A 14,665-nucleotide genomic window follows, 5' to 3' on the forward strand; every position below is an offset into this window, starting at 1 on the left:
CTGAGGTAGTGTACCTTATGATAAGCTGTAGACCACACTATCTACCAAGAGAGTTCTCATCTCTATTATTCGTAGCCGTCTATTTACCAACACAAAACAAAGCTGGCACTAAGACCGTTCTTAACCAACTCTACAAGGCCATATGCAAAGAAGAAACTGCTCACCAAGAAGCGGCGCTCCTAGTGGCCGGGGACATTAATGCAGGCAAACTTAAATCAGTTTTACAAAAAGAAAAATCCTAGACCACCTTTACACCACACACAGAGGTGCATACAAAGCTCTCCCCTACCCTCCATTTGGCAAATCTGAACATAATTCTATCCTCCTGATTCTTGCTTACAAGCAAAAACCAAAGCAGGAAGTACCAGTGACTTGCCCAATACGGAAGTGGTCAGATGACGCGGATGCTACACTACAGGACTGTTTTGATAGCACAGACTGGAATATGTTCCCGGGATTCATTCAACGGCATCGAGGAATACACCACCTTAGTCATCGGCTTCATCAATAAGTGCATCGATGATGTCGTCCCCACAGTAACTGTACGTACATATCCCAACCAGAAGCAATGGATAACAGGCAACATCCGCATCGAGCTAAAGGCTTGAGCTGCCGCTTTCAAGGATTGAGAGACTAATCCGGACGCTTATAAGAAATCCCGCTATCCAGCTATGCCCGAAACATCAAACAAGCAAAGTGTCAATACAGGATTAAGATTGAATCCTACTACACCGGCTCTGACGCTCAACGGATGTGGCAGGGCTTGAAAACTAGCGAGCTGCCCAGTGATGCGAGCCTACCAGATGAGCTAAATGCCTTTTATGCTTGCTTCAAGTCAAGCAACACTGAAGCATGCACGAGAGCAACAGCTGTTCTGGATGACTGTGTGATAATGCTCTCGGTAGCCGATGTGAACAAAACCTTTAAACAAGCCAACATTCACAAAACCACTGGGCCAGACGAATTACCAGGACGTGTCCTCAAAGCATGCACGGACCAACTGTCAAGTGTCTTCACTGACATGTTCAACCTCTCCCTGACCTAGTCTGTAATACCTACATGTTTCAAGCAGACCACCATAGTCCCTGTGCCCAGGGACGTGAAGGTAACCTGCCGAAATTATTATCGCCCTGTGGCACTCACGTTGGTAGCCAAGAAGTGCTTTGAAAGGCTGGTCATGGCTCACATCAACAGCATCCTCCAGGACACCCTAGACCCACTACAATTCGCACAACGCCCCAACAGATCCAATCTCAATTCACACTCCATACTGCCCTTTCCCACCTGGACAAAAGGAACACCTATGTGAGAATACTGTTCATTGACTACAGCTCAGCATTCAACACCATAGTGCCCACAAAGCTCATCACTAAGCTAAGGACTCTGGGACTAAACACTTCCCTCTGCAACAGGATTCTGGACTTCCTGACGGGCTGCCCCCAGGTGGTAAGAGTAGGCAAAAACATGTCTGCCACGCTGATCCTTAACACTGGAACCCCTCAGAGGTGTGTACTTAGTCCCCTCCTGTATTCCCTGTTCACCCACGACTGCGTGGCCAAACACGACTCCAACACCATCATTAAGTTTGCTGACAACACAACAGTGGTAGGCCGACAACGATGAAACAGCCCATAGGGAGGAGGTCAGAAAACTGGCAGTGTGGTGTCAGGACAAAAACCTCTCCCACAATGTGAGCAAGACAAAGGAGCCGATCGTGAACGATGGGAAAAGGCAGGCCGAACAAGCCCCCATTAACATCGACTGGGCTGTAGTGGAGCAGGTCGAGAGTTTCAAGTTCCTTGGTGTCCACATCACCAACGAACTATCATGGTCCAAACATACCAAGACAGTCGTGAAGAGGGCACGACAAAACCTTTTTCCCTCAGGATACTGAAAAGATTTGGAATGGGTCCCCAGATCCTCAAAAGGTTCAACAGCTGCACAATCGAATGCATCACCATCTGGTAAGGCAACTGCTCAACATCTGACCGTAATGCGCTAGAGGGTAGTGTGAACGGCCCAGTACATCACTGGGGCCAAGCTTCCTGCCATCCAGGACCTATATAATAGGCAGTGTCAGAGGAAAGCCCATAACATTTTCAGAGACTCCAGTCACCCAGGTTATAGACTGTTTTCTCTGCTACCGCACGGCAAGTGGTGCCGGAGCACCAAGTCTAGGACAAAAATGCTTCTCGACAGCTTCTACCCCCAAGCTATAAGACTGCTAAACAATTAATAAAAATCACCACCGGATAATTTAAATTGACCCCCCCTCCCTTTTGTACACTGCTGCTACTCGCTGTTTGTCACTTCACCCCCACCTACATGTACAGATTACCTCAACTAGCCTGTACCCCCGCACACTGACTCAGTACCGGTGCCCCCTGTATGTAGCCTCGTTATTGTTATTCTTATTGTGTTACTTTTTATTTTAGTCTACTTGGTAAATATTTTCTTATTCTTGAACTGCACTGTTGGTTAAGGGCTTGTATGTAAGCATTTCAAGGTAAAGTCTACACTTGTTGTATTCGGCGCATGTGACGAATAAAGTTTGATTTGATTTGAATTCCACTAACGGTCCGTATGTGGCCAAACGTAGCTGCTGTTGGTATCTGTACTGATGGTGCAAAAGCCATGACAGGGAGAGAGTGGAGTAGTAACGCGCGTGCAAGCAGCTCTTGCTGCCAAGGGAATGCCTGACAGCTTGAAAGACGTTGACACTACAGTGAAAATGTTTAACTTTGTTAAAGCAAGGCCCCTGAACTCTCGTGTGTTTCTGCACTCTGTAATGATATGGGCAGTGACCATGTAACGCTTTTAAAACATACATAAGTGTGCTGGTTATCAAGGGGCAAAGTATTGAGACTTTTTAAATTGAGAGACGAGCTTAAAGTTCTTTAATGACCATAATTGTCACTTGTCTGACCGCATGCATGATGACGAGTTTCTCACACGACTGGCCTATCTGGGTGATGTTTTCCTCGCCTGAATGATCTGAATCTAGGATTACAGGGACAACATTTAGGCCATGATTAAGAAGTTGGAGCTCTTCTGTCTGCATTAACAAGGACAACACACAGGTTTTTCCATCATTGTATGGTTTTTTGTGTGCAAATGAACTTGTGATATAGTGAAGCACCTGAGTGAGTTGGGTGCGCAATTACACAGGTACTTTCCCGAAACAAATCACACAAACAACTGGATTCATTATCCCTTTCCTGCCCTGCCTCCAGTCCACTTACCGATATCTGAACAAGAGAGCCTCATTGGAATTGCAACAAGAGGTTCAGTGAACATTTTATTTAATCAGAAGCCACTGACAAATTTCTGGATTGGGCTGCGCTCAGAGTATCCTGCCTTGGCAAACCGTGCTGTTAAGACACTATTGCCCTTTGAAACCACGTACCGATGTGCAAGTGGAATCTCTGCCCTCACGAGCATGAAAACTAAATACAGGCACAGACTGTGTGTGGAAAATTATTTAAGACAGACTCTCTCCAATACAACCCAACGTTGCAGAGTTATGTGCATCCTTTCAAGCACACCCTTCTCATTAACCTCTGGTGAGTTATTCACAATTTTCGATGACCAAATAATGTTTTATATGTAAAATAACTAAATAAAGAGGACAATTATAGATTATTATTATTTGTGCCCTGGTCCTATAAGATCTCTTTGTTACTTTCCACGAGCCGGGTTGTGACAAAAACTCACACTCATTCTTATGTTTAATACATGTAGCGTATAGTGTGTGTGTGTGGCAGGCTTACAATGATGGCAAAAAACAACATTTGAGAGTGCGCTGGCCCTGGTGCTAGAGGGGGTACGCAGCTGGAGGTTGAATGTTTGAAGGGGTACAGGACTATAAAAGTTTGGGAACCACTGCACTAGAGCAATGAAAAGCTCCATCATTAATTACTCTGATGATCACAACAACAAAAAAGATGTTTGCTCAAGCCCCCTGTCCCGAACACATTCAGCAGGTCAGGTATGTGTTGAGATACTTGTAAGTCATTGACATTCATATAAAATCCTGTATAGAAACTGTCAAGTGGTGCAAATTCCACACATCGGGCAGTAGGGATGGCGACATTACCATCTGTCTAAAGTAAATTTGACAAAATCATAATGATGATGACAAAGTTGCTTCCTACAAATGATCTGCCTACTTTAGCAACATCATCAGATTATCAAGACAATATAGTGTAATCTACACAAAGCAATCAGCAGCCCCCGTTATGACTGGGCACGACTTTCGGGAGTCACTATGGCTGAGATGTCTTTAGAACGTTCATAACAATGGCGTGATGCGGCCGAGTGACGGAGGTGCAACCTTCCCATGAATACATTTGGATTCGAATACTGGCTGTAAATATGTCATTATTCTCCCTATTCACTAGATTAGAGCAACAGAAAGCTCTATCATTAATGAATTACTCTGATGATCACAAAAATAAAATGCTGTTCGCTCAACAAAAAAAACTTGTTCAAGTCTCTATCCCGCACACATTTAGAAGGTCAGGTTTGTATTGAGATACTTGTAGTAAATCATTGACATTCATAGAAAATCCTGTCAGGTAAAGCCAGCTGTCAAGTGGTGCAAATTCCCCCACCTTGGGCGGGTGGGTTGATAAAGAATTGCGCTGGCTTACATTGTGACAGGAAAATATTCGAACATTTAATGTACCTAAATCCTGGTGAAAAAAAAGCATACCATTGTGTGTGTGTATGTGTGGGTGTACTCTGTTATTCATATTCTTATAATACATTTTACAACCAAAACAGTGGCATTTTGTAAAAAATGTTATCTGCCCTACGCATTTGACGTTTCAACTATCTCAGAACTTAAAGTAGTCACGTCAATCATATCAGTGTGAACAAAATTCCAAACGTTGTGAGCAAACATATGCTATCAGTAACTTGCTGTATTTTGCCCTCACCTTTAGCCTTACACTCCCCTGTCCTTGGGCTCATCAGGTAGCCCTCATGGCAGTCGCAGGAGAAAGTCCCGTTGACATGTACACATAGCTGATTGCAGACGTCAGAGTCGAGACACATGTCAATTTCTGAGAAAAAAAAGGGGGTATTTCTTCATTATTTCAAGAGGATATTTCTGACTGGAAAACATTCACTTTTCACTCTCATTGCGTTTCATTGGTGTTCTGTCACATACTCTGAATTGGAATCTACCAGAAATTTAATTTGAGTCATCAAATCAACCAATTATCACAGATTCATTGTTGTGTGCTGGTGTGACCAAAGACTTGGGCTATTAGTTTTCCTGACCACATGACCTGGGACTGACTGTTGGTCTCGCATGACACGGTCCATAAAAATCTTGGCCCTATCAATGTCTCTCAAAAGAGGCCACTCACCCTCACACTGGGAGTCATGCACCAGCCTCATACCAGCAGGGCAGTCACAGAGGAAGCCCATCGGCTGGTCCACACACAGGTGAGAACAGCCACCATTGTTCACCAGACACTCATCCTGATCTACACAGAGAGAGATACAGGGTCAGTGACAGGGAAGAGTGAATACAGGACCAAGACAGTTCAATGGAACATTGCATAATCATTCAGTAGCATAGTCGGAAACAAGTTGGAGAACATTTTCCCATTGTCATTTCTTACGTAATGTGCCTGCATCATTCAAATAAGTCAACCAATACTGTGTGCCTTTAAAATGTCAATATTTTAGCCAAACATGGTGTACCATGCCAAACAAAACAGAAGGCATAGACACAAAGATATCATTGTGATAAGGGACATTACCTATCCAAACAATGTGACACTATATAGGCTATCAGGGAATCAATTACAGGATACGAAACAAAGCTAGTTTTAGTGCACAGATCCAAAATATATTATATAAAATTCCAGAATGTTTTGCCAGTTTCTTGGAGCAACATTAAGCCTACTCCTGGACTAAAAAGCATGTTCAGTAGAAAATTGAAAGTGCTTTTCAGTCGAGTGCTAGACTTAGTCTGTGTCCGGAACATAGGCCCTTAGTTATAGAATATCAATAGCATTACATTCTTAGGGCCAATACATTTTTCAATATAGTTGAATTCTGTTTGGATTCCGTGATTCTGTCCGCATCACAGAGTTTATAGGGCCCTAAAGTAGGCTGCAACTTGAGAGGATTAAGCTATTTTACCCTCTGCTCGTCTATAAAGATGAGAACAGCCGTGCATGGTTGTGTTCAAATTAGACAAGTCCAAGTGGTCCGCGTTTCAGTCCATACTCTTCCATTTTCTGCCTAAAGATCTAGATGTAATGTGAAAAAGTGACAAACGTTCTCTCTCACCACAGTCATCCTCATCCCTCGCGTCAGCACAGTCAGGCGAGTGGTCACATCTCCAGGAGTGAGGCATACACTGGCCGTCCCCACAACTGAACTCAGAGATTGAGCAGGTGTGAGGGGCAGGGTGCTGGCCGGAGGGACAAGTGCCAGCGCCCTCGTCCTGCCCGTCAGGGCAATCGGGCCGGCCGTCGCACAGCTTGGCCCTGGCAACGCAGCTCCCTGTCCTCTCACAGAGGAAGAAGTCGGCTGTACAGTTCTGACAGGAGGCCTCGTCACTGCCGTCGCCACAGTCGTCAGTGCCATCACAACGGAAGCGGAGGGATACACATCGACTACTGTTGCAGGCAAACTCATCCTTCTTACAGTGGCGCAAACCTGGGAAAGATGAGAGCCCATAGAGAGGAATTAGTGGTCATATACTTTCAATAAAGGGGTATAATTCCTAAGCTTTTAAATGCAAAGTTTGCACCTATTATTATTATTATAGTAAACTAGGATAGAATGAACCTTAAAAATGTCCTAAAGGGGGAAATTGTCTAAGAAAAAAATGACTGTACATTACACACTCAATAACATAATGCATACATTGTACGTTACCTGAGTCATACATATTCTACACGTCTCGTACGACCACATACATATTGCACACTGCCCTTACACATTCGGTCATTGGTGTACAAACACAGCTCAGCTTTACTTATTGCTGTTTAGGTCTTTTTATTCTGTAAACCTGGATTTGCTGGTTACTGTTATGCTTTAATCCCTCTGGAATTTAAAGGGGCAATCTGCAGTTGCTTCATCCATTGTTGGACTACTGAATTAAAGAAATGCACCCATTGGTTATTGAAGAATATAACTTAAATGCCTCCTGAGCTTTGTTCAACTGACGTACCCCAAAATATAAGCTAGATTCACTCCAATGTTTGTAAACAAAGTAGATGTAAACAAACCCTATATAGCCTCAAAACATGGTTAAAACGATATATTTTAAATCCTGGATGGTCAGTCCTTGCATCCATAGAATTTGAAAGTGGTTACATTTCTCCAGCCCTATCCCTCAACTTTTTACAGAAACGGGTGGGGAGTTAAATTTGTTATTGCTTCAACTGCTGATTGCCGCTTTAAGCAAAGTTTGCATTTGTGCAAAGGCTTAGTGAATGTGGCCCATTGTGTTTAGGATTATGAAAGAGGCTGTGAGGAAATCGGATGGATAAAGAAATGTGCACTTCACACACTGACGTTCAGAGCAATTTGTTCCATGTGTTACTTGAGCCCAACCACATGGCAGGTATCATCTTTCCCATAGCTCTTACCACAGGTGTCTTCTAACTCGTCAGAGCCGTCACGGCAGTCCGGAGTGTTGTCACAGAGAACACTCTGGGCAATGCAGCCTCCATCTTTACACAGAAACCCCGGGCAGGTCTGCTCCCCTGAAACACAGCCAAAATGAAATTCTCTTTTCACAAATGACAAAATTGTTATATGCAATTAATCCCTTATATCAATACATTTTACGTACATGTGATCTGGATCATATTCATAGTGCACTGGAGCAAAAACAACATTTCTTATAGGACATGTTCAAACAGTCGCTCCCCATTTGATACTTTTCTTATATTTGGTGTCTAGTGAACACAACCCAGAGTACACAATGATAACACAGATGTACATACTACAGTATGGTCAAACAGATCCAATTTCACAACTGATATGGCCAAGTATGAAAATCAGCTAAATCAAAGACTTTGGACTCTGACATCCCTGCTACTGGATACTCTCAAGTTAGTACAGGTACATCCCTCTGTACTGGGGAATTCAGCCTCTCTATGATCCACTGGACTTTGACCAGGGAAAACCCCTCCACTGTCACTCACTGCAGCCGAGTTCATCACTGCCATCCTCACAGTCTATGTCACACACCCAGAGGCCGGGAATGCACTTCCCGTTTCTGCACTTGAACTGGGACTGTTCACAGGTCGGCAGGGTGTTCCCTATAATGCCTACAAATGGAGAGATGAATTTGGAATTTTCTTATAAACTACCCAAGCCCATTCATAGACGATAACTACCTTTAGCGATTATTGATTAATGTATCTTCTTTCTGGAGACTTTGGTTAAGAGTCCCAACGCTTGCTCTAAATGCTAACATGCATCGCTTGCGATACGGTTTTGGAAACATAAGGGACGGATCTTTGATATCAGCAATAAATCATTTTCAAAAAACAAAAATGTTAAACTACTACACACCTTTATAGGGTTAGGATTAGTGTTCTCACACGGCCATTTTACAGTGCTCGTTTACAGAAAACAGAAGCGACCACCTGTGCTAATTAGCATGCTCCAAACCCCTGTATTTAAGTGTAGCTGGAGAGGAAGTGTAGTTCGCAGACTGGATGCACACACTGCATAATGGATCTGTGCAAATCTGCTACATTAAGTATAGATTTTTTATTTTAAATATTATTCCTCACTGACATGAAAGATATCGGCCATGTTTTGAAAACAGTTTTGCATGTGATGATTATTGACGTTTCTAAACGTTAAAACACTCTTAAACTTCTTCAGGATTGGTGGGTCCACTGCGGGACAGTTGAGCTAACGTAGGCTAATGTGATTAGCATGAGGTTGTAAGTAACAAGAACATTTCCTAGGACATAGACATATGATATTGGCAGAAAGCTTAAATTCTTGTTAATCTAACCACACTGTCCAATTTACAGTAGCTATTACAGTGAAAGAACACCATGCTTTTGTAGGAGGAGAGTGCACAGTTTTGAACATGAAAAGTTATTAATAAACAAATTAGGCACATTTGGGCAGTCTTGATACAACATTTTGAACAGAAATACAATGGTTCATTGGATCAGACTAAAACATTGCACATACACTGCTGTCATCTAGTGGCCAATATCTAAATTGCATGTTGGCTGGAAAAATGCATTATGGACTTTCTCTTGCATTTCAAAGATGGTACAAAAAAAGCAGTTGGTTTTGTCTTTCTATTATCTTTTACCAGATCTAATGTGTTATATTCTCCTACATTGCTTTCACATTTCCACAAACGTCAGAGTGTTTCCTTTCAAATGGTACAAAGAAAATGCATATCCTTGCTTCAGGGCCTGAGCTACAGGTAGTTAGATTTGGGTGTGTCATTTTAGACGAAAATGTACATTTAAAAAAGGGGCCGATCCTTAAATTTCTTAATTGTAGTTCACACGGAGCCAGCCTTGGGCGAAGCTAACTGCTGAAAACCCTGCATAGAGAAGGTTTTTCGAGAGCTTTGGCTATACCCACTCTTACAGCAAGAGAGATGTGAAAAGTGTCTACAGAAACTTTGAATTAATTACATCGATTTGGGGTAGTCTCAAAAGGTGCAGTAGCAACTCGATAAACATTTTAAAGCAAGTATTTTCATAACATGCGCTATCAAGTGCAGATATGTAAGAAATGTGGGCTACACGTCATAAAACAGCTGCGAATCAGGCGATGGAAATATTGTGCATCTCTTTACACAAGCCGAGGAAACGTTACACGCGCCCCCAACGCAAAATGACAAATACCAATAAAACACGTGCAAATATGTAACTGGCAAGTTTATCTTACCCCAAATATGATGTAAGGTTAGCAACTGAGTAAGAAGAAGTATTCTACTAAGATATCCCATGCTCTGTCCTTCGTTGTCTGCAGGCAGAGGCGCATGCGAATGACGTAATGTTGCGGGAGATAATAAGACGAGCAGCGTTAAAAACGGTTGTGTTGCGATGTGTTCGAAATCTGAACTGAACACGTCTGTGAAGCTGAAACCCTTTCTTGGTGTTGAGTCGCATGCAGTAACGTAAATAGCTTACCACTGCCATGCATTGCCGAACGTAGCCAGCCAATATATAAATGGTCAGTGAAGGAGCAAGGACCTGCTTCAGGGGAAATACCGCAGTTTATGAAACTGTCCTTGACATAAATCTGTGGATTTTCTCCCCAAATGATTTTTTATGTTTTCCCACGTTATGTTCTCAGTTTCATTTTCCCTGGTTTTAAAATAGTTGTTAATAGAGAAACAACGACATTTGAGGTTCTGAGTCCATGTCAATGCTTAAATCATATCAGAGGAAAAACATGTTTAGGTCTGGAAGAAAACAAACACATTTTGACTTGAGTGTTATTCCCCTTTAATTGTGCATTTGCCACTTTAAATGCGGATCTAGTGAGTCGGGATAGTGCAGGTTATGTGCAGATCACTCAATCTGTTGGAATACTGCGTTAAGAGCGTTTATTTCAGAGAGCGCTCGGTAAACCACGCCCCAGTGAGCAGAGGTGGGCATGTTGCACTGGGTGGGACACGCTTTATCATGAAGAGAAAGCCTCTCAATTTACCTTGGGTCCACCGTGGTTCTTTGTAGGCTAGTTATGCTAATATATTTCAGGCTTTGTATTGCAATTAATTTCGTATTTGACCTAATAAGTAAAAATAATAATAATAATAATTGTCAGTAGGTTAATGCAGTTCGCAATAGAACATACCAGTCTCATGCAGTTCGCAATAGAACATACCAGAAGGGTGAATAATTTACTAGGCTACCTAAATTATTGGGATCATGGTTGCAACCCGTGTTTGGAATACACTGAGTTCGTTGACAAAACAGACCTTTCGTTCCTGTTTTGAGCCCCACCTGTTAAGCAACAACAAAAATTTATGTTTATACAGTACCAGTCAAAAGTTTGGACACACCTACTCATTCAAGAGTTTTTCTTTATTTTTACTATTTTCTACATTGTATAATAATAGTGAAGACATCAAAACTATGAAATAACACTTGGAATCATGCCGTAACCAAAAAAGTGTTAAACAAATCTAAATAGATTTTATATTCTTCAAAGTAGCCACCCTTTGCTTTGATGACAGCTTTGCACACTCTTGGCATTCTCTCAACCAGCTTCACCTGGAATGCTTTTCCAACACTCTTGAAGGAGTTCCCACATATGTTTCTGCATCACATGGTGCTCTTTACCTGATTTGTTAGGATTTTCGGTAACATTTCATTTAAAGGGGTCCTTATTACAGTGTAATTAACTAACAAGTAGTTAGATGTAATAACTCAGTTACAGTGTAATAACATGTAACTGGTGGTAATTGCAGTCTTATTAGAGGTGTAACAAATGGGCAAATTTCCACTAAATTTACCTCCCTGACTGGGGTTTACCATATGGGTGTCATCCGAGAGAGTAGCAGCAGCGTAAACAGAGAGTAGCAGCAGCGTAAAATAGGGGTCTGGGTAGCCCTTTGATTAGCTGTTCAGGAGTCTTATGGCTTGGGGGTAGAAGCTGTTAAGAAGCCTTTTGGAGTTCGACTTGGCACTCCGGTACCACTTGCCGTGAGGTAGCAGAGAGAACAGTCTATGACTAGGGTGGCTGGAGTCTTTGACAGTTTTTAGGGTCTTCCTCTGACACCGCCTGGTACAGAGCTCCTGGATGGCAGGAAGCTTGGCCCCAGTGATGTACTGGGCCATACACATTACCCTCTGTAGTGCTTTGCGGTCGGAGGCCGAGCAGTTGCCATACCAGGCAGTGATGTAACCAGTCTCGATGGGGCAGCTGTAGAACCTTTTGAGGATCTGAGAACCCATGCCAAAACTTTTCAGTCTCCTGAGGGGGAATATGTTTTGTCGTGCCCTCTTCACGACTGTCTTAGTGTGTTTGGACCAATCCAAAATTAAATGTAGAATGCTTCCTATTTCACAACAAAGCATCCTTCACTCACGCTGCCAAACATACCCTCGTAAAACTGACTATCCTACCAATCCTTGACTTCGGCGATGTCATTTACAAAATAGCCTCCAACACTCTACTCAAAAAATTGGATGCAGTCTATCACAGTGCCATCCGTTTAGTCACCAAATCCCCATATACTACCCACCACTGCGATCTGTATGCTCTCGTTGACTGGCCCTCGCTTCATATTCGTCGCCAAACCCACTGGCTCCAGGTCATCTATAAGTCTTTGCTAGGTAAAGCCCCACCTTATCTCAGCTCACTGGTCACGATAGCAGCACCCACCCGTAGCACGATGAGAATGGAGGCATGCTCGGTCCTCCTTTCCCTGTAGCCCACAATCATCTATTTTGTCTTGATCACGTTGAGCGAGAGGTTGCTGTCCTGGCACCACACGACCAGGTCTCTGACCTCCTCCCTATAGGCTAGCTCATCATTTGCCAGCTTTAGGTAGCTAGCTAGCTAGTTAAGGTTAGACAAATAGCTAGCTAGCGTGCTAACTATTCCCCAAAAACTCATATTGCATGGAAAGCCTATTATGTAGATGTTCACTAGCTAGGTAGCTAGCCTAGTTGGTAGACCCAACAAAAACACCAGCTAACGTTTGCTAGCTAGCTACAGTTAGCTAGCTAACCAACACTAGGCCGGCTAGCTAGCTAGCTAACCAACACTAGGCTAGTTAACTACCTATGCTAAATCGTCCAGCAGAATTCATGATTCCAAAAAAGAAAAACAATTGTATGTAAATCGTACTTTCTCTATCCTATGCTGACGTCTTTGACCTACAACACTTTGTTTATTTCAGGGCAATCTTTTATGGATTTTGCACATCATCGTTATTTCGAGCGTATTGTGTAGATGGGGAGATCTTGACATGATGCCTTAATTCCTTGGATAAATAAATAATTGCACCAAAGCATCCCATCCAAAAGTGAGAATCTTCCTCAACATGGAAGAGTTTGTTTTATGACCATTTTAAGTGCATTTATCAACCGTTATTCAACCAAGCTTAATAGGCTTACAATTTCACAAGCACGAATGACTCTCACAATTTTGACTATAACTGCTTATTAATGTGTATAAACATGTTTCATTGATGGTTAAAGTAATTGACCCATTGTCAAATACATTGTTAAATGATTGAACAATTTAAAGTATTTTTTTATGTGAACTGTTTGTGCCATTGGGCCTGGGCATCAGACTCCAGATATTTATTGCAGATGTGTCAATGAGGTGGTCGGTTTTCAATTGGCTAACACCTATTACGTGGTTTGTGCAGGCTGAAATATCATGTGTTGTGATGCTGACACTAACTTGTAACAAGCATGTGTATATCAATGATGTTGCTCTTGCTGCGGGCGATTCCCTGATCCACCTCTACGCAGACGACACCATTCTATATACTTTCGGCCCGTCTTTGGACACTGTGCTATCTAACCTCCAAACAAGCTTCAATGCCATACAACACTCCTTCCGTGGCCTCCAACTGCTCTTAAACGCTAGTAAAACCAAATGCATGCTTTTCAACCGGTCGCTGCCTGCACCCGCATGCCCGACTAGCATCACCACCCTGGATGGTTCCGACCTAGAATATGTGGACGTCTATAAGTACCTAGGTGTCTGGCTAGACTGCAAACTCTCCTTCCAGACTCATATCAAACATCTCCAATCGAAAATCAAATCAAGAGTCGGCTTTCTATTCCGCAACAAAGCCTCCTTCACTCAAGCCGCCAAGCTTACCCTAGTAAAACTGACTATCCTACCGATCCTCGACTTCGGCGATGTCATCTACAAAATGGCTTCCAACACTCTACTCAGCAAACTGGATGCAGTCTATCACAGTGCCATCCGTTTTGTCACTAAAGCACCTTATACCACCCACCACTGCGACTTGTATGCTCTAGTCGGCTGGCCCTCGCTACATATTCGTCGCCAGACCCACTGGCTCCAGGTCATCTACAAGTCTATGCTAGGTAAAGCTCCGCCTTATCTCAGCTCACTGGTCACGATGGCAACACCCATCCGTAGCACGCGCTCCAGCAGGTGTATCTCACTGATCATCCCTAAAGCCAACACCTCATTTGGCCGCCTTTCGTTCCAGTACTCTGCTGCCTGTGACTGGAACGAATTGCAAAAATCGCTGAAGTTGGAGACTTTTATCTCCCTCACCAACTTCAAACATCAGCTATCTGAGCAGCTAACCGATCGCTGCAGCTGTACATAGTCTATTGGTAAATAGCCCACCCTTTTCACCTACCTCATCCCCATACTGGTTTTATTTATTTACTTTTCTGCTCTTCTGCACACCAATATCTCTCCCTTTACATGACCATCTGATCTTTTATCACTCCAGTGTTAATCTGCAAAATTGTAATTATTTGCCTACCTCCTCATGCCTTTTGCACACATTGTATATAGACCCCCCCTTTGTTTTCTACTGTGTTATTGACTTGTTAATTGTTTACTCCATGTGTAACTCTTTGTTGTATGCTCACACTGCTATGCTTTATCTTGGCCAGGTCGCAGTTGCAAATGAGAACTTGTTCTCAACTAGCCTACCTGGTTAAATAAAGGTGAAAAAAAAATAAAAAAA

The 14,665-nt window shown here is 42.8% G+C and overlaps 1 protein-coding gene across 2 annotated transcripts in view; it reads right to left on the minus strand.

Moving 5' to 3' along the window:
• The window catches only part of LOC109902399 (low-density lipoprotein receptor-related protein 8), a 36,898-nt gene extending 26,705 nt beyond the window's left edge, over positions 1-10,193 (minus strand). Inside the window, exons 1-6 of one of the 2 annotated variants that reach the window (XM_020498713.2) lie at positions 9,910-10,193; positions 8,181-8,306; positions 7,620-7,736; positions 6,310-6,681; positions 5,376-5,495; positions 4,941-5,066 (exon numbers count right to left, since the gene is read on the minus strand). In XM_020498713.2, the coding sequence (XP_020354302.1) occupies positions 4,941-5,066; positions 5,376-5,495; positions 6,310-6,681; positions 7,620-7,736; positions 8,181-8,306; positions 9,910-9,970 (922 nt within the window). In that variant the 5' untranslated portion in view covers positions 9,971-10,193. The remainder of the gene's footprint in view (positions 1-4,940; positions 5,067-5,375; positions 5,496-6,309; positions 6,682-7,619; positions 7,737-8,180; positions 8,307-9,909) is intronic. The other variant, XM_020498714.2, reaches the window with a different exon arrangement.
• Between the last annotated feature and the right edge of the window lie 4,472 nt (positions 10,194-14,665).

The sequence above is a fragment of the Oncorhynchus kisutch genome, linkage group LG13 (genome assembly GCF_002021735.2).
Source record: "Oncorhynchus kisutch isolate 150728-3 linkage group LG13, Okis_V2, whole genome shotgun sequence".
In the NCBI taxonomy this organism is placed as follows: domain Eukaryota; kingdom Metazoa; phylum Chordata; class Actinopteri; order Salmoniformes; family Salmonidae; genus Oncorhynchus; species Oncorhynchus kisutch.